The sequence below is a fragment of the Patiria miniata genome, unplaced genomic scaffold, assembly GCF_015706575.1.
Source record: "Patiria miniata isolate m_02_andy unplaced genomic scaffold, ASM1570657v1 HiC_scaffold_5, whole genome shotgun sequence".
NCBI lineage: Eukaryota > Metazoa > Echinodermata > Asteroidea > Valvatida > Asterinidae > Patiria > Patiria miniata.
This window is the reverse complement of record NW_024037072.1, coordinates 35,774,854-35,794,111: the sequence shown is the minus strand read 5'-3', so window position 1 is coordinate 35,794,111 and position 19,258 is coordinate 35,774,854. Positions and strand designations below refer to the sequence as shown.

General features: G+C 40.7%; 2 protein-coding genes across 2 annotated transcripts in view; one reads left to right on the top strand and one right to left on the bottom strand.

Annotated features, from left to right (window-relative positions):
* The window catches only part of LOC119740592 (symplekin-like), a 35,624-nt gene extending 29,752 nt beyond the window's left edge, over positions 1-5,872 (top strand). Inside the window, 5 exon segments of the mRNA XM_038215945.1 lie at positions 383-575; positions 2,038-2,273; positions 3,291-3,419; positions 4,128-5,201; positions 5,204-5,872. Of these exon segments, the coding sequence (XP_038071873.1) occupies positions 383-575; positions 2,038-2,273; positions 3,291-3,419; positions 4,128-5,201; positions 5,204-5,314 (1,743 nt within the window). The 3' untranslated portion in view covers positions 5,315-5,872.
* Positions 5,873-6,495: 623 nt separating this feature from the next.
* On the bottom strand, positions 6,496-11,764 carry LOC119740594 (protein dpy-30 homolog). Its single transcript, XM_038215946.1, has 4 exons — positions 11,620-11,764; positions 10,457-10,512; positions 9,297-9,484; positions 6,496-7,909 (listed from the first exon to the last, which is right to left on the bottom strand). The coding sequence occupies exons 1-4, from the start codon at positions 11,672-11,674 to the stop codon at positions 7,837-7,839; spliced, it is 372 nt and encodes a 123-aa protein (XP_038071874.1). The 5' UTR covers positions 11,675-11,764; the 3' UTR covers positions 6,496-7,836.
* Between the last annotated feature and the right edge of the window lie 7,494 nt (positions 11,765-19,258).

Genomic DNA, 19,258 nt, shown 5'->3' with positions numbered 1-19,258 from the left:
GTACATAACTTAAAATCTGTGCTTACAGGATTAGCAAAGCTATTTTTTTCTTCTTTTTTCTTTTATTTTTTGCTAGAATGGTGATTTTTTTTGGCTAGCGCTGTTAATTTAGAATGGTAATTGTAAGCTCTGAACTCGGTGGTTATCAGAGCCATAAAATTGGGCCCAGTTCCTTAGCTCTTTTGGTATAACAGTTCTTGGTTAGGTATTGAGTCTGAAAAAGATCTTGTTGCAAATCATGTTGGGAAATTCTAAACATTGGATTCTCAATGCTATTCCATTTCTTATAGACGATTTCACAACTTTTCCAGGATTTTATAATTTTCCAATTTAGAAATGATCCATTAAAAACGAAAATTGCATTTTGTCCCAAATTTTTCAGAAAGAGGTGATAGCGGCCCTGCCCAAACTGATCAAGTTAAACCCCATTGTAGTCAAGGAGGTGTTCCATCGCCTGCTGATGAGTCATCAGGGGGACAACAGCGCCGGTCAGAGCCCGCTGACGCCGGCCGAGCTTCTGATAGCACTGCACAACATCGACACATCCAAGTGTGACATCAAATCCATCATTAAAGGTTAGCAAGGATTATGAGTGGACTGGATCAAGTTGGCCAATTTCACAGCGCTGCTAAGCACAAAAGTTTGCAAAGCACAAAAAAGTCTTGCTTATAAAAGGTTACCAGCCAAAACTCCATGTGATGTACATTGCTCGTGATTAGTTGTTTGCTGAGCATGAAAATCACATAGAGTTTTGGCTGGTAACCTGCTTGTATAAGCTAGATTTTTTTGTGCTTAGCAAACTGTTGTGCTTAGCAGCGCCGTGAAATTGGCTCCAGGTACCCAGTCAACTTTGACAAAGGGTTAAATAGACAGTCTCCTGGATGCCAGACGCTGGGTGCCCAAGTGCAGACCAAATGGGTTTGTGCAAATTCAGATGACAGTTCAGGCGTTTCACAATGCAGTGCGCCACCAAGAGTTTGCCACGGAGAGCTCATTTTTCCCAGTGCATTGTTGGAGATGGGCGACAAATGCGCAGCGCGGGCTATTTGAAATTGTTAGAGTGATTATTAGAGTGAATGATTTGAGTATCTGTTTGTCCTTTTCTTTTGTTTTAATCAATATGATGTTTTTTGTAAGGCGGCAGAACGCTATGCCCCAATCCTTAACAAATTAGCTCAAGTTGTCTACTGATACACGTTCAAATGGGTCATGTTTTGTCGACCGTAAACTTGAAAAATGGACTCTCCGTGGCAAACTCTTGGTGGCGCACTGCATTGTGAAACACCCAAATTGTAAGTACATTGTGCTATAGACCACAACAAGCATGCTATTGCTGCACACTCGGGGAGGCCCCTTCAATGGCAAAAGCATTGTGCAAGCTTTTGTTGAGATAATCCGTCAAGAGGCAGTTGCTTTGTACAATAGCTGTGACGATGCTTTTGCCATTGAAGGGGGCATCAGAGAGTGTACAATGATTGTAATGTATGCTTGGAATGGTCTATACTCGTGTATACTCGTGTGAAGAGCAAGAGTTCATGACGATGATTCACTTTAACCTTCTCAGATGAAATCTTAAATGCTTAAAGTGCTTTGGTAGTTTCGGGCGGTACAGGTAGTAACGGGCAGGGTGGATTGAGTACAGAGACTTGCAGGTTAAGCTCCAATTCGTCAAATACAATTAGAAAGCTCTAATGAGGTAGTACCATTGCGGGCATGCTGCACATGTTCTTAAAATTGAGGTACCACCTAAGTATAGGTCTCGTTCAAATGGCGTCATTTCCTACAGACCATCCACGTGCATCGGCATTTTGAGCGACAACTTGCATAACGAACATCAGCTGCGTCATATTTTGAACACATTTCAAGCAACAAGGGCGCGTTTGGAACATTTTCAACACTGAGCAATGAGTGCTTCATTGCGTAAAATACGCAGTTGCACTTCTCCTACAGAAATGGCCATCATTGAACGAGCCCTATTAATGGCTTCTAAATGAGCCTGCTGGATTAGTCTATAAGCCCACATTTTTATCTGCACAGCCACCAGCCTGTGTTTCAACGAGAAGACCATCTACACCCAAGAGGTCCTGGCCGTAGTCATGCAGCAGTTGATGGAGCAAGGCACCGTGCCCACGCTGCTCATGCGCACTGTCATCCAGTCTCTGGGCATGTATCCTAGACTCAGCGGCTTTGTCATGAACATCCTGCAGCGGCTGATCGTCAAACAGGTCTGGAATCTGCCCAAGGTCTGGGAAGGATTTGTCAAGTGCTGCGAGGTGAGTTTTCGTAGGGTCTGACACTTTTACAGTCCACACTAACGGAAACAAAAGTGTGACATTTAGAGGGAACCATGGACACGAGTCGATATATGAAGTAATCTGTCATGTTTTCCATCTTTTTACATCCAATATCCTAGGAAAAACATTTCCCACCAACAAGTTCGATCAGTTTCTCAGGTTTCGAGAAATTACAGAGGATTATCTTTAAGATTTAATGTTCATAACATGGACCGACATTTCATGTTTTAAGTGTTGGGAAGCTGTAAATGAAATACATGAAGTATCACAAAAGTGTTCCTAATATAAAGCTATCCATTGAGGGATTGCCACTGGCCAATCTTAGGTTAAACCTCTAGGTATTTTAACAGGGTGCACACATCTTCAAGACTTCATGTTCATAACAGGGACAGAAATTAGTTACAAATTTCTGTCCATTTATGAACATGTATTAAGTTGCATCGTAATATCATAAATACTGAACTGGTTGCTTTAATGTTGAATGATACCAATTCATTATTGAACATGTAATATTATTGAACATGTTATATAAGTGGAATATAGGCTGGATTAATTATAACAAGAACATAGAATGATTCAAGAATGTCCGTCCATGTTATGAACATTATCCTTCATTGCATCTTAAAAGATGGCCTAGTAGTTTCCTACATAGCCAGTGAATCAGCCTACTTATTTATCCATGTTATCAGTGCAAACACGAATAATACAGGAATGTCTGAAAAACAGAAATAAGCAAAAAACCTGCTTTGAAATCCACCTCCCATGTCTCACCCATAAAGTTATCAGTTGTAACCGTTAGTGTGGACAGACCCAAATACAATTATTTCACATGATGTCAAAAATTCTTGTTTTCATTCTCTTTAATGCTGATTATGAAATTGCCTCAACAATACGAAACCATCTATCCATACACTCAACATTTCGGTCCTCAAAACACGTCCAGGTTTCAAATTCTCTAACTTGTCATAGTTTTGTTTTTGTTTTTTAATCTTGTAGCGCACCAAGCCCCAGTCCTTCCAGGTTCTTCTGCAGCTTCCAGCCGACCAGCTCAAGAATGTCTTTGAGATGAGCCCAGATTTGCGCACTCCGATGCTGGCACACGTGCAGACCTTCACACCACATCAGGTAACGATCTCTACGACCCAGCCTTTAACTCTAACACTCCTGGATCATTCTAGACCAAACAGTCAGATTTTGAGGCCATTTGGTCTCAAAAGCTGATTTGTGGAGTGGGGTGCTGTGGTCCAATGGTTACGGTGTTCGACTCGTGTGCCGTGGTACATGGGTTCGAATCCTGACCGTGGGAACATGGTGCTTGTGCTCTTGAGCAAGGCACTTTACCATTATTGCTTCGTCCTTCGGAGGGGACGTAAAGCCGTAAGTCCTGTGTGTTGTGTAATGCACGTTAAAAGAACCCAGTAACACTTATCGCTAAGAGAAGGGGTTTGCCCCGGTGTTTCTGGCAGTGGCTGCAATATGCACCGCAGCGCCTTGTCAACCCATATAAGGTGCTACATAATGGGTCACATATCTCTCATAAACTTGATTTACCTTTCTTTAATAATAGACATATCTCCAGCGCCTTGAGTACCTAATAGTTTGTAGATACGTGCGCTATTTAAGACTCCATTATTATTATTTATTATTATTAAAAGCTTTTTTGCCATTTGTTCACCTCTAAATCTTACGAATTTCAGATTATCTTAATTTTCATCCCTATTGCTTTTTCATTGTAAACAAAAATGAAAAGCGGTTAGTAACAGTTACAGATTCCATTAGTAATTTTAAATGCCAAGTGCTAAATTTGAAGAATATTGATTTCTGAAATCACAGCAATCACACATTCCACCAGCCATCATGGCAGTCCTAGAAAAGGATCCGCTGGCCGAGAAGAAGAAGAAGGAAGAGGAGGAACGAAAGAAACTTTCGGAAGAGCTGAGGATCAAAAAGGAGGCGGAAGAAAAACAGAAGGAAGAAGAGCGACTACTCAAGGAAAAGCTGGCCGAGGAGCGGCGCAAGCAGGAGAAGCTGAAAAAGGAGGCCGCTGAGAAGGCCGCCAAGGAAAAGGCAGAAAAGTTGAAAGCCCAGCGGGAGGCAGAGGAAAAGAAGAGGAAAGAAGCTGAAGAAAAACTGGCCAGGGAGAGGCAGGAGAAGATGAAAGCTGAGCAAGAGGCCAGTCTGAAGGCAGCCAGGGAGGCAGGGGAGAGAGTGGCCAGGGAAGCCAGAGAGAAAAGGGAGAAGAGAGAAGCAGCCAGGGAAGCCGGACTGAAAGCGGCACGAGAAGCCATGGAGAAGAAAGAGGCCGAGGAGAAGGTCCGGAGACAAGAGGAGCAAAGAAAGGCAGCACTGGCTCGACAGGAGGAAGTGGAAAAGAAGAAAAGGGAGGAGGAGTTAAAAAAGCAGGAAGAGATTAAGAAGAAAGAGGAAGAAGATGAGAGGAGACAGAAGGAGGAAGAAAAGAAGAAACAAGAAGAGAGAACGAAACAGGAAGAGGAACAGAAAAAACAAGAAATGGAGGCAGAGAGGAGACGACAAGAACAAATTGAGGAGGAACAGAAAACACAAGAAACTGTGACAGTTAAGCGAGAGGCAATTGAGACAGAGGAACCGGAGCCGGCAGTAGAAGAGATGCTCCCAAAGATTAAACTAGAGAAACTAGACGAGGAAACACCAGAAGCCACCATTGGAGGCGAGATGAAAATTAAGGATGAAATTGAGGATGAGACAGAGGAGGAAGCGACTGAGACGCCATCTCAGGAGACCACGGAAGAAGAAAGCCAGTCCTCTGATGCACTCGCCTCGGCTGATACTGAGAGTGTAGATACTGAGGAAGGGCTACACTCCGAGGAGATGCAGTCACCTTCGGTAAGGGGGCGGGGAAGGGGAAGAGGACGAGGGCGTGGAAGGGGAGCCAAAAAGACTGCAACGCCATCCCCCTCAGGTACGAGGAAGAGCACGAGGAAAAAGAACTAGTGGCATTCCAGGACAGTTTCTTTGGCGGGTACTTTTATAGCTCATAAAGATCTTTGTGGTTTTTGTATTCTGTAGTTTAGGTTTCACTGTGAATTCTATAACAGCTGTGGGTGAGTGGTCTTGGAACTACACATTCATATTACTCTTATAAGGATAAGAGGTAACATGGACAGGACAAAATGTCACACTTTGGACCCCAATATTATTGAATGACCCAGATATAAATTATATTAGTTTCATTTTCTTTATGCACCTTTGCTCTACGAAGTGAATAAATGTATGCATATTATGTATAGCCTTTGTTCAAGGAAAGTGGTTTTGATGCTACTATGTGCATACATGAGACAAGTTTAAATAAAGAGCATAGTCATAATGTATTGATGAATCTTTCCACTTTCTGAAGTAATGATTAATGCAGGGGGCATTAGACACGAGTATAAATGGTGGTATGCTGCCCTCGTTGGGTCATGCGTGGCCCAGATAAATATGGTGATGGACCATGAACAGAACGGTCGAGCCTTTGTCTGTATATTACACATGTACATTATAACAACATGAAACTTGTTCTGCAGAATCAAGAAATAAAAAATCACACTTCTTAAAAAGTCTGACTTTGTGCTCACTTTGTGGTAGACGTGAGGAAACGTGACGTGTTTTGTCTGTTGGCGCCCCCAGTATCTACTAGCATGGCACGAATGTGTTTATCATCATATTCTGGGTTCGACGTGTCTAGCGAGTTGACTAACATGATTGGGACAGAAATTCATTTACATTTTGTATGCGCCCACCACATTGCGTACATCTGTGCATTACATGTACGTTTCCATAGAGATGGCCAATGATAGCTCACCTGTCCCACTCTGGGAGCATCCATTAGAGTGAGGAATCTTTGTCTAGATCAGTGTCATTTTTCTTTTTCTTTCTCCTGTTTGAAAGCTTTTTATCAGAAAATTGAACTCAATGGTATAATTAATAGAAAATAAGAAAATATATGTCGAATAATTGTTTTCCTGAATGAAAAAAATATGATGGAAACCAACAGGCTCTGGAATCAGGTTTAAACCCTTAAGAATGATAATGCTCCATTGCATGCACCAGCACCAAGCACAGTTCACGTGTACATATTCTAGACGTGCATGCTGTTTACATGTAAAGTGTTAAACGAATATTGATATTCTTGTGATTCTTAATCTTAACCACACTAATAAGCAGCAACTTGACCAAGATATTATTTACAAAGGGAACATTTATTGACAATACACAAATAAAAGAACGCAACTACGAAAGCAAATATCAAATACTTTATACCTCAAAAGACATGGCGTTCAAAGTTGCATTTTAAAGATTCACTTCGAAAAAAAGATTTGATTTTTAAAGTGCTATTTCGCAGTCGACTCGCAGGGCAGATCTGTCTGTATGCAAAACCAAACCAGAAGTAAAAGCCTTGTTTCAGTGTGTTCCAGACTTCCGCCCCCCCCCCCCCATGAATTATTCTTCGTTAAAATAAAACATACATAAGTAGACACACATGCATGTCAGAAAAAAAATATTGTTCGAGAGCATGAGAGAGCAACTATAAGGTTTTATAACATTGAAAAATCTTTTGCCTTTGGGGACATTTCTTCAGGTATTGACCCATTTCTTCAGTGCAAATATTGCTATTTCACAAATTGCTTGCGATTTTACACTCATTTACAACATGGTGTTGTATCACTAAAACAAATGCATGTAGCCTTAACATTGTATCCAACTTCTACCGAATATACAACTCTATAAAAGAATCACATTTTCAAAAAGAACATTTTTGTTACCATATGATTATGGAAAGCCCCCTTTCTACCTTCATATTAAAAAATGGTGAAAATTGATACCTCAATATTTACATTATATGTGTGGGATTCATTGGCATTACAACTGCCAAATATTTGGATGAAATGCAAATTGACCATTAACCAGTGGGTTTTTTTTTCAAGTCTGCAGGGCTTTGTTTCAACACAGTAAGCATGACAAGGCTATACACATTTTGTCAAGCACGTTACTGATCAGTCAATCTACAGGGTATTTGAAAAGTGTGACCCTCTTTACCAAACATGCATCTTGTGACTACAGGCTTCAAGGGAAAAGAAAACAGTAATCCCCCCATGAGTGTGTTGGACTGTCTTGAAAAGGTCCAATCTACAGTGAAAGGATCTTATAACTGAATCTCAATCCTATGGACTCCGTGCACAAGTACCCGCTCAACACTTACAAATGGATAGCCTCTGACTCCCAAGCAAAGACACTAAAAGTTTGTGCAGTTCAGAATAAACTTTGTTGTACTTCGCACCAAGTTTGGCGAACATGTGTACTTCACCCTATACACCTGCAAACCAGTACGTGCACTTGATGCCCTCCCACTGGGGCTTTCAAAAGAGTTCACAAAGCTTCATCCACCGTTTGTGTACGGAGTCCATAAGCTCCCCATTCTGTTGCAATTCAATTCAAGGACAGTTCAATTCAAAGAACAAGACAAATGCTTACGTTATTTCTTTCCCCCCTTTATTTATTTTTTATTTATTTAAGACTTTTTTCAGCTGCTTCCCTCAAATTGGTCTTTATTCTTCAGAAGGTAGCCAGCAAGGTACTCAATAGGGTTGGGTGGCCTGTTCAAAAAGACAACATTTAATATAAATGGTAAAATTGAATTAATATCACAGAAATACAGCAAATGGACAAAGCAATGCAAAGGCTTTTTGTTATTCATTGCCATCCACCACTCATATGTTATTATGCAAGTTTGTGTGAATGTCCAAGGCATGGTCTTGTGTGTTGGAGCTGAAGTAAGTTTTAGCCAGTGACTACAATTGTTGAGACCCATCTGTTGGCCGTTATATTCATTTTTCAGAAAACTGGTTCCCTGAAAGCAAGCACAAGTAAAAAGCCAAAATTTGGGGGCTAAGGCTGCTGACCCCATCAAAGTACCAGTAATTATAATTTAGGACATGGGCAGCCTCTAAATATGGCATGATCCATCTGAGATTTTACGTTTGATTCAATGGTAAATAACACAAGTATACAACTGCACCTGAGTTGAAATCAAGCCATCACAAGTTATCCTGTTTCATGTTATGTGATAGGTCTAAGCTTTTCAACTGAACTATTAGGAAGGCAATTGTTTGTCAATGCTCCCCTTTTACAGTGCAAAGCACCAGGGCCAAATTTCACGGCGCTGCTTAGTACTAGTTAGCAGAAAAGTTGTGCTTGCTAAAGCAGAAAATTGTGCTTTTAAAAGTACTATATATCATGGCGTGGATGTGCTAACGGATGCGCGTGCGTGGAGATTTCTGTCGTTATGTCGCCTTTGCTGTGCTTTTACTGCTTACGGTCTCCAAGAAATAGACGTAGGCTTAGCAGTACCATAAAATTGGGCCCAGTAGTTCATGTGCTTGGTCAATCACCTGACTTGTGATGGACTAGATTACAACTCTGTGAACCGTGTTTTATGTAAGATATCATGTGAAGCACAGATTGTGTTAAGTAAAAACTCAGAGCATGTACATGAAGTGGCTTTACCTAGGATTTTCTAACCGCCTATGGAAAAACAAATTAAATGTATACAGCCGCTTTACACCACCTTTGCTTATTTAAAAATTGGTTTGGGTGAGACAGAATGTTGGTACAGTTAAGTCTCGTTAACACAAACTGGTTCGAATTCGGACCTAGCCAAATTGTTTGCTATATCAGAATTTTGTTTTAAGAGGAACATCAGTCCCATTCGTTGTGCACATAAATGCACAGTCGGGACTAAGGCTTTTTGTTTGTTATAACCAGAATTTTGTATTAACAGAGTTTGCACTAACGAGATTCGACTGTAATTACTTTCCAGTGAAGCACAGCTTATCAATGGACTGAGCAAGCTGTACGCAAGGTACCATTTGAAACTGGCTGTGATTTTGTTTTTAAAAAAATCAGCCATGCAAACAGCTGAATGTTCCCTGCCTACAACACTGCTGTGTAGTAGGCTTGCTGCAGATTTTGTTCTAGTCTCACCTCTCCTTTGCCAATGCCGACATCCCCTGGAGGAGTATCGGCACCACAGTGTTGTCCAGGTACGCTCGTGTCGTCAGCGACTCCAGGTCCACTTTGGTCTTTTCTACCTCCACCTTCTCGTGACTGATGATTTTCTGGATGTTCTCTGTCAGCCCGTGTTCCACGTGTGGCGACTCGGGCTTCGGGGGCTAAAAAGGACAGGGATGGTGCATTTAGGTATTAAAACACAAGCCAGCTTTGGTTTCATCTCTGGCTCTAGAATCATTGAGAAGCCTTAAAGGCATGTAGGATCATTTGCTTTCATGCATTTTCTTCATTTCCAATACTTACACCACTCAAAATCCAAGCAAGAATGTTAAAAAACCCAAGTTTCAGCTCATTAGATGTTACCATTTTTGAGAAAAAAAAGTGAAAAACAATGCATTATATTTTAATCCTCAAACACGATTTTAGCATTCTCTTATTTTCAAAATCAGTCGATTGACTAGGTGTTGGAAATGACCTAATAATAACGAAGCATTTGAAAGGCGCACAATATCTGAAAATAATGGTCATTTAAAGGCGCCGATCGGTGAAAAGTCAGTGTTCGTGAAGGTAAGAGGTCATTATGTGTGAGAGAGAAACTGATTGAAGAGGTGGGTCATTAGGTGGCGTGTGAAGAGAGATAATTGGTGTATTGCCCTTATTAACTCGTCTTTTAACAAGTTCCAGAGACACGGTGCAGAGCCAGAAAGTGCACGGTCTCTCTAGGTCGCCTTGAAACGAGTCTTTCGGACAAACAGTTCTTCATTTCTACGAAATGAAAGCAAGCCGGACAGAATAATTGGTGCTTGCATCCAGCTTTTCTGATGATTTCCCGCACCACAAAGCACCTGGAGACTTGCCTAATCAGCGTGACCCCATTCCCCGACCCCCTAGAAATGAGGGTTCTCACTCATTCAACCTCTTCAATGGGTACCATCCCATGCTGGGCCGCCTCTCTTGATCCACAGATGCCTGTCTGCATGTGCCAATCTACATGTACCCCAATAACCGTTGGTTCCTCCGGTTCTACATTGTATCATGGCAAAACCACATTCAAGTTTGAGCTCTTCCATTCAGCTTGTCCACGGTATTGAGGGGGTATTGTGCACAAAGCCCATAAAATTAAAATTACTTACAGCATTTTCTACATTCCCGCCTACATTGCTCTCCACAGGCTGCGGTGTCATCTCAACTGCAATTTGAAAAGGACATGCACAAAGTCACCATTTAAATTGGAATGCACAGTTTAGCAAGATAAGATTCTAGTATTGGTTTTACTGAAACCCTAACTCTGCCAAGCCTGCACAATCCAACAGGATCCAACTACTTTACACACCCGCTTGGACATGGTGGAAGCCTTGGTCCTGTTGGATTGAGAAGTAAACCCCTTAAGTATCCCTGTCATGCCTGTTGAAATCTGTTGGATTCAGCTTCATTTTGGCTTCATTATGTAAGTAATGGCAAAATGACGTGCCTCGACAAATTTGATTGTTTAAGGTAAGGCTGGAGCATATAGCGTTTCATTATTTTCAACTTTTTCATTCATAGTTTTTGACCAAAACATCCCCTGAATAAAGTCTGATAATGTTTCGGCACAATTGCAGAATACACCGCCACTCAATCTATCCACCTCGTAGCCGGCTACGAGGTCACGGTTGGTTGACCTCAATAAACCTTCTCAGTGCTACTTGTATGTACTACCGGTATGCGTCATGCTCCATTGCACTCCCACTCCGTAACCGCGAAGCCGCCAACAGGGTAGTTGGTTTGGACTTCGAATTTTTTTCAGCAACTCCCATTCCTTTTGTGTTGCTTCGTTCTCAAATAATGGACCCCCACTCACCCGCGTAGCTGGCAATGGACTTAAATAGTTTCTTTTCCAGTGATTCCAACCTCGTAAGGTGTAGCCAGTGATTTTAGGGATGTATTTCCGAGTGGCGGGGTATTCTGCAATTACTCCAATATTTCCCTTTAATTTTAACATGTTTAACGTTCAAGTTGATTGTAGATTATATGCCTACAGGATGATTTCTTAAGACCCTGCCCTACCCCGAAAGGAGAACAAAAATCACTGTGACAAGTCTACTGATTGGGGATTGGGGCACCATTCACTTTACATATGTACATGTACACTAGTAACTAGTCACTACACCGTAGACGGTACACGGTCATGACGGTAAAGTGAATGGTGTACAGTGTTGATCAACTAACATGACTAAAGGGAAATGGGAATCTTTCCAAATTTCCTATGCTGCGATAGTATAATTGCTTCGATAATACTAATAGTAGAGTGACTTACCTTCAGCCATGACTAAATTCCAAATTTTCGTCAAGAAACTGCCAAATATCCGCATACAATTTGCAGCGTTTTTGTTACCAACCGGGAGCCAAGGCTACAACATGTATTTCTGCATGGCCAGTCGGGTACTCTACACCTTCATTTCCATTTCATGTACAATTTATTAGCCGTTAATCTTGAACAGACGTCTAGATACTAATCTTGTCGGTGCAAAACAAAGGTTGCCCAATCTGGAAAAGGAACCCAACTACATTTTTTTTGTTAAGGTGGCCCCTGAATGCCATCAATTAAAAAAAAAATGTTTTCAAATGTAATGGCTTCTCTTCATCTTCGGGTATGTGCACTAAACAACCCAACACAAACAAATGCAAAACAGAAGGAAAAACACTCCCGCTATAGGCATATTTCCTAAAATACGGGAAAATACCACAATAGGATAATCATTTGCTTTTTGTGCATTTGATTTCGTTTCGAGCAACAATTGTTCAAAGTGCGTAACAACCAACTTGTCGAAGTTTGGGCTTATAAGTGAATGCTATACATTTTTAAGGGAAAAAGAGGGGGAGGGGCCTCATCCATGGGCGTCGCGAGAGGGGGCCTAGGGGGAAAAAAGAAAGAAAGAAAAAAGAGGCGCGAAGTCATATTGCTGTTTGTTTAATGGGTGGGGGGGGGGGGGCAAATGTCCCTGCCCACACTCGAAAAATGATAAATCGACAATATGCTGGAAAAGTACAGGAATTTGGAGGGATGTGTTTTGCCCCCCCCCCTAGAAAATATCCTGGTGACGCCCATGGCCTTTCATCCGTTGCTAACGCACGTGTCCGTGGGTACAGTGACACTTTCTTAAACCACGTTTAATTATTTCTTTTCCCAAATGGTATAGTACTAGTCAAGCAGATTGGCGCACAATAATTATGATGGAATAATTGGAATTGTTCATTAATGATAAAAGCACGAAATTTGGCAAGCAGTCAGAGCATATAATGGGAAAGATATTAGAGCCGTCGCTGATTTGTCCTTTCAAAAAAGTCAAAATATCTATATTCAAAATTAAGTTTCGTTCGATCAATATGACTAAAAATATTACATCTTTCGAATAACGTTTCTTAAATTGTTAACATGCCAAACCGTACAAATATAGTAATTCGCAAAATAGGAAAAATGAAAGAAAACTTTCAGGGTTCGAAATTAGCGGTAGCCCGCTAGCCAGATGCTAGTCAACTTACAGCGGCGGGCTAGTCAAATTATTCCTTAAAGGGAATATACATCATTTGCTTTTGCTGTAATTTTCAGAAATGGATGGAATTGGGGGGTTGGAAATATATAGCAAATATAGTTACTCTGACTTTTTGAGGTTTTGGGTTCGAAAATGCTGTAAAAACCAAGAAAAGCAGTCATTTTCCTGTAGTCTGGTTCCCTGACTCCATTTAAGAAGAAACAGAGCAGTTTACATACGTTGGGGAATTGTAAGGTCAGGGAACCAGTCTAGCTGGCTTGTACCCGTTCATAGGTGTGTAATCGATTGCAAACAAGACTGCAATGGTCAACTGGGGCCAGTTTTTGGGGAAAAAAGCCAGTTTTTTCCGACGCTGGTCGGCCGATCAGCGTTGGAAATTGATACAAAAAATACCACTTTTCTTGAAAATGACAGTATACCAGGTGCCATGATTTTACAGGATGCTTTACACTGTCATTCACTAACAGTCCAGCAAGGTATTTCAAAATGATTCGGTAGTTTTATTTTTTGATGTTTGCAAATGGTGTATTTTCCCTTTAAGTAGCCCGGCTGGCGAGTCAATGATTATTGGGATACAGCAAAGATGAGCGGACAGAGAGAATTAAATCATTACATTTAGAAAGAAAACATCAACAATTTGTGTCTAATTTTACCAACTGTTTTAAAAGATAAATTTTTAGATCTGATTATTAAAAACACTGACAAAAATGCCTCAGAATTGAGCCTGAAAATACGCCATTTTTTATTTAAGCTAAAAAAAAAGTGGGCTAGTGAAAATGGCCGTGGGCTTGTTAAGAGTCTGTTTCAGTAGCCGGCCCGGCTGGCTAGTGAACAATAAAGTTAAGGTCGAACCCTGGAGAAAGCGAAGCCCTTCACCATTAAAACTGGAAATACAAAATTCAACAATGTAGCCTACATTAAGGATTGAATTCAAAAATGCCATTACACGGGGCTTTATAGACTTGCTTTTTAAATTACTGTCGCTGACATGCAGGCGCGAATCCAGAGTTTTTTTCGGGGGGGGGGGGGTCGAACCCAAATTTTTTTGGGGGGACCCCCCCCCCGATCCACGTCAAATAATAATTAAGATTCCGTAAAGCTCATTGGGGTGCACACCGGTAAATCGGCCTCAATTCATCCGCCGAGCTCATGAATAAAAGTTACACCGTCACTAATATTCTATATGAGAGAGTTCTGAGAGCCATAAAATTGGGGAATTGAAGAGATATTGCAATGAACCTCTAGCCCGGACTTGGGGCGTCCAATTCTGAGCACTTTGGATGCAATTGGGCTCGAAGGTGGCGCTATTTTGCCTTGGAGGGATTGTTTTTCATAATGGCTACCTCTCCGCTTTGGGGAAAATAGGGGTCGTCTTCTTTGGGTGAGAATTTCTCGAAAAGTCAATGGTCAATCCACCAAAAAATGAAAAGAAAATGACAGATGACATGTTGATCATCATTTTTCTGTGCAGCTTAAATACCTACGGTGAGAGTATTTTTAAAAGAATTTTGAAGTATGGGCATTTAGCACTAGTGTCTATGGGAATTGTAATGCAGGATCGCACCCATCAGCCCTTCCCGGTCCATGCGCTAGCTCTCTAGGCCCTGTTTACAGAGCGGGGGTTACGAGCGAGGCGTTATCATACATAACATGAAGATGCACATTATGAACAGCGCCCCTACTGTAATGTGGTGTCCTGATTTAATGTTGTTTTCATATGATACAAAAAGGTTTTTTTTAGAATTCAGGATGAGAACGTACCGTTCCCGTTATATTTGAGGAAAATAATGTTTGATTACCGGCTGATGAAGGACTGTTGGGAACAGCGAAAGGAATAGAGGTCTTATTTACACTGATAACAAACAAATCCGTAAAAGCAAATTATCGTTTCCTTTTTTTAAGGACGTCCGTATAATATTGAAATAGGAGTGACGGAGTTGAGAATCTGTATCTTCCCAAATACAAAGAGTAGAAGTCAGGCGATGATCCAGAGGGGATGCAAACTTCCCCCCCCCCCCCCCCCCCCCCGCTCCTGAAACACAAAAAAAATGTAGATCTATCATAAAAATGACGATCGGCTATAAACATCTGACGGGCCTGCCCCCCCCCCCTAACAATTCCTAGATCCGCCCCTGAACGCACTTGATGCATGTTTCAAAAAGCCTACGTAATGATAGTGGTGATTATTGCGTAACGATATATATGTTACGCAAGCACAGGTATAAACTCACGACTTTTAACGAGGCTAGCCTATACAAACAAACGAAAACAGTTGACTCATTATTGCCCCGAAATATCGACTTCTGCTCGTCCATGGAGCCAAAACAGCTGCACGCAATGTTCCACGTTTCTCCACCTATTATTAAGACAAATTGTTTTTAGGAGAATTCTAAGGAAGCCTGATGGCCGAGTGGTTAGATTCGTCGTCCACGCATCGCGATGCACGGGTTCGAATCCCGTCGGTGTCTTTTTGCTTTTCAAGGCATGTATTATATTGAATCATTATAAGATGTTTCATTTCCCGGCGTAAAATACCAACAGTACCTTAGCTTAATCGGTAAGCACTGCTGCTGGTACTGTCCGCGAGTTCCAGGTTGGCGCCTTCGTACAGGTTCAGGGCATTTGGTCCACTCGGAGGATCAAGGTTTAGGGGCCGCCCTGTTCCTCCCTTAGCTCTTTGCTTTTACATGGTGCCTGGCCCTCCGGGGTTATATGGATGGACAGGGAAGGAAGTGTGTATTGGTCGGGGACGCCGAGACCCCGGAAGAGAACTAAGGGATTGGCTGGGGCATTGTTATGGCTCAGACAGATCCCTGAAAGCTTGACTAGCACATAACTTTTTGATTTTTTTTAATCCTCTATCTTTTATTCTTTGGTTTAGTTTGATATTTACATCTGTCCGGCAGATGTACGTTTTTTTTTGAAAACGAAACAGAGGTCCATGTCATGAATCATTGAATCATAATTGACTATGATTAAAACGGAGTTTCGTTCGATCAATATAACTACCATTATTAATGGCGCAATTTCCAATTGACGTACGAAACGCCATATTATACCGGGGAAAAAATAAAGATGTACATTGTAACATAAACATTATTTGCATCTTTCAAATAACGTTTCTTTAATAGTGTACATTCCCAACAAATATAGTAATTCCCAAAATGGGGGGGGGGGGACGCAAGAAAACAGACAAGGTTGGTACTATTTTGCTTTTGTTGTGTCCTCATATACATTAGGGTCCTTCATAATTTGCCTTGTTGCCCTCAATCATTTGCCTTGGTGCATTTCCCCATTCCTTGGTACAAAAATTTGAGGAGGTACGGCAATAGAGGGCGCTGCGGACAATTTGAAGAAAAAAAAAGGTTGACGCGCATGATTAAAATCGACGCGCGCGCTGACCAGAGACCGACAATTTTTTTTTTTTTGCCTAAACAGCAAATTTTGCCCAATTTAATTCCAAAAGCAAGGTTAACCCCTTACATCTGAAATTTTTCAGAAACATTTGATTTTGCCCAATCTCGCTAAAATATGCAAGGTTCATCCCTACAATTTGAAACTTTTCATAAACATCGCATTTTGCCCAATTTTGCTAAAAATGCAAGGTTAACCCCTTACAATTGGAAATTTTTCATTAATGTCTAATTTTGCCAAATTTAACTTAAAAAGCAAGGTTAATCCCTTACATCTGAATTTTTTTCAGAAGCATCTGATTTTGCCCAATTTTGCTAAAATATGCAAGATTGACCACTTACAATTTGACTTTTTTCAGAAACATCTGATTTTCCCCTAATTTGGCAAGGTTAACCCCTTACAATTTGAGATTTTTCATACAAATCTGATTTTGTCCAATTTTGCTAAAAATGCAAGGGGCACCCCTTAAATCTGAAATTTCTCAGAAACATTTGATTTTGCCCAATCTCGCTAAAATATGCAAGGTATATCCCTTACAATTTGAAACATTTCATCAACGTCTAATTTTGCCAAATTTCACTAAAACAGCAAGGTTAATCCCTTACATCCGAATTTTTTCAGAAACATCTGATTTTGCCCAGTTTTGCTACAATATGCAAGATTGACCCCTTACAATTTGACATTTTTCATAAAAATCTCATTTTGCCCAATTTGGCTAAAAGTACAAGGTTAACCCCTTACAATTTGAAATTTTTCATGAACAGCTAATTTTGCCCAATTTCATTCAAAAAGCAAGGTTAACCCCTTACATCTGAAATTTTTCATAAACAGCTAATTTTGCCCAATTTTCACTACAAAAAAACAAGGTTAACCCCTTCCAATCTGCATTTTTTCAGAAACATCTGATTTTGCCCTAATTTGGCAAGGTTAACCCCTTACAATTTGAGATTTTTCATACAAATCTGCTTTTGTCCAATTTTGCTAAAAATGCAAGGTTCACCCCTTACAATCTGGAATTTTCAATAAACACCTGATTTTGCCCTATTTTGCTAAAAATTGCAAGGTTAGTTCCCCTTACAATTTGAAATTTTTCATAGACAACTAATTTTGCCAAATGTTATTCAAAAAGCAAGGTTAACCCTTACATCTGAAATTTTTCAGAAACATCTGATTTTGCCCAATTTCGCTAAAATATGCAAGGTTCACCCCTTACAATTTGAAATTTTTCAAAAACATCTCATTTTGCCCAATAGCGCTGAAAATGCAAGGTAGACCCCTTACAAATTGAAATTTTTATAAACAGCCAATTTTGCCCAATTTTATTCAAAAAGAAAGGTAAACCCCTTACATCTGAAATTTTTCATAAACATCAAATTTTGCCAAAATTTACTAAAAAAGCAAAGTTAATGCCTTACATCTGCAATTTTTCAAAAACATCTGATTTTGCCCAATTTCGCTAAAAATATGCAAGGTTCACCCCTTACAATTTGAATTTTTTTCATAAACATCTCATTTTGCCCAATTTTGCTAAAAATGCAAGGTTCACCCCTTACAATTAGAAATTTTTCATAAACAGCAAATTTTTCCCAATTTTATTCAAAAAGCAAGGTTTACCCCTTACTCTGAAATTTTTCAGAAACATCTGATTTTGCCCTATCTCGCTAATATATGCAATTTGAAATTTTTCATAAACGTCTAATTTTGCCAAATTTCACTAAAGCAGCAAGGTTAATCCCTTACATCTGATTTTTTTTCAGAAACATCTGATTTTGCCCAATTTTGCTAAAATATGCAAGATTGACCCCTTACAATTTGACATTTTTCATAACAATCTCATTTTGCCCAATTTTGCTAAAAATGCAAGGTTACCCCCTTACAATTTGAAATTTTTCATGAACAGCTAATGTTGCCCAATTTCATTCAAAAAGCAAGGTCAACCCCTTACATCTTAAATTTTTCATAAACAGCTCATTTTGCCCAATTTTGCTCAAAATGCAAGGTTAACCCCTTACAATCTGTAATGTTGCCATTACATGGGGCTTTTTAGACTTGCTTTTTACTGTCACTGACATGCGCGAATCCAGAGGGGTTTTTTTAAGGGGGGGGGGAGTTGAACCCCTCCCCTGCTCTGACACAAGGTAAGCTATTCTGCATCGGTTATTATGTATCTGACGGGTCTCGGGATCCCCCCCCCCCCTCCCCGCCCCCCGAAAAAGCCTCTGGCGTAAGTTTGGTAAATTGATATAATTAATGTGATACCGACTTGCCAATATTTTTACCAAAATGAAGTTTTTTTGTAGTTGATGTAGAATAAAAGAATAAAATGTGGTAAGCAATTATTTGTTGGAGACCCAGAGTGTGGGAAGGCCTGTGGGCCACGACCCAGCAGCTAGGCGGCGTGATATCATCATATCAGCCGATGGCTCGTCCGTTTATAAGTGGCATTTTGACACCTTGAAAAACTTCACTTCCAGTGATGAATATAAACAACCCGTCAAAAGAGTGAATCACAACAGGCGACGGGAGCGGATCCCGGATCTTTCTCGGGGTGGGGTGGGGGGGGGGTCCCATCAACAAAAAATGCTAAAATATGTACACAGGTTATTTTTTTCTCTGGACTCTTTAGCCTGCAAAAATCAATAGGTGAGGGCCGGGGTGGGGAGGGGGGGGGGGGCTAGCACAGTCATTTCAATGGGGGCGCTGTTCAAATCCGACGATTATTGTCAATGTGTTTCAGAATAGTGCACAAACCAAGCTGCCTCTGTCCTTATGTTTTGGTTTTTTTGGTTTTTGGGGGTTTTTTTGGTTTTTTTTTTTTTAGTGTCCGAGCAGGGGGGAAGGAGTTTCATATTTTTATAAATAATTTCTACGAAAACAGATTTGGGGACCCCCCCCCCCCCCCCGGATCCGCGTCTGGGCGACTCTTGTACAGTGCTTGTGTGAATTCGGTACCGGTGCGACGTCAAATCATATTCAGATTTTGTGAAG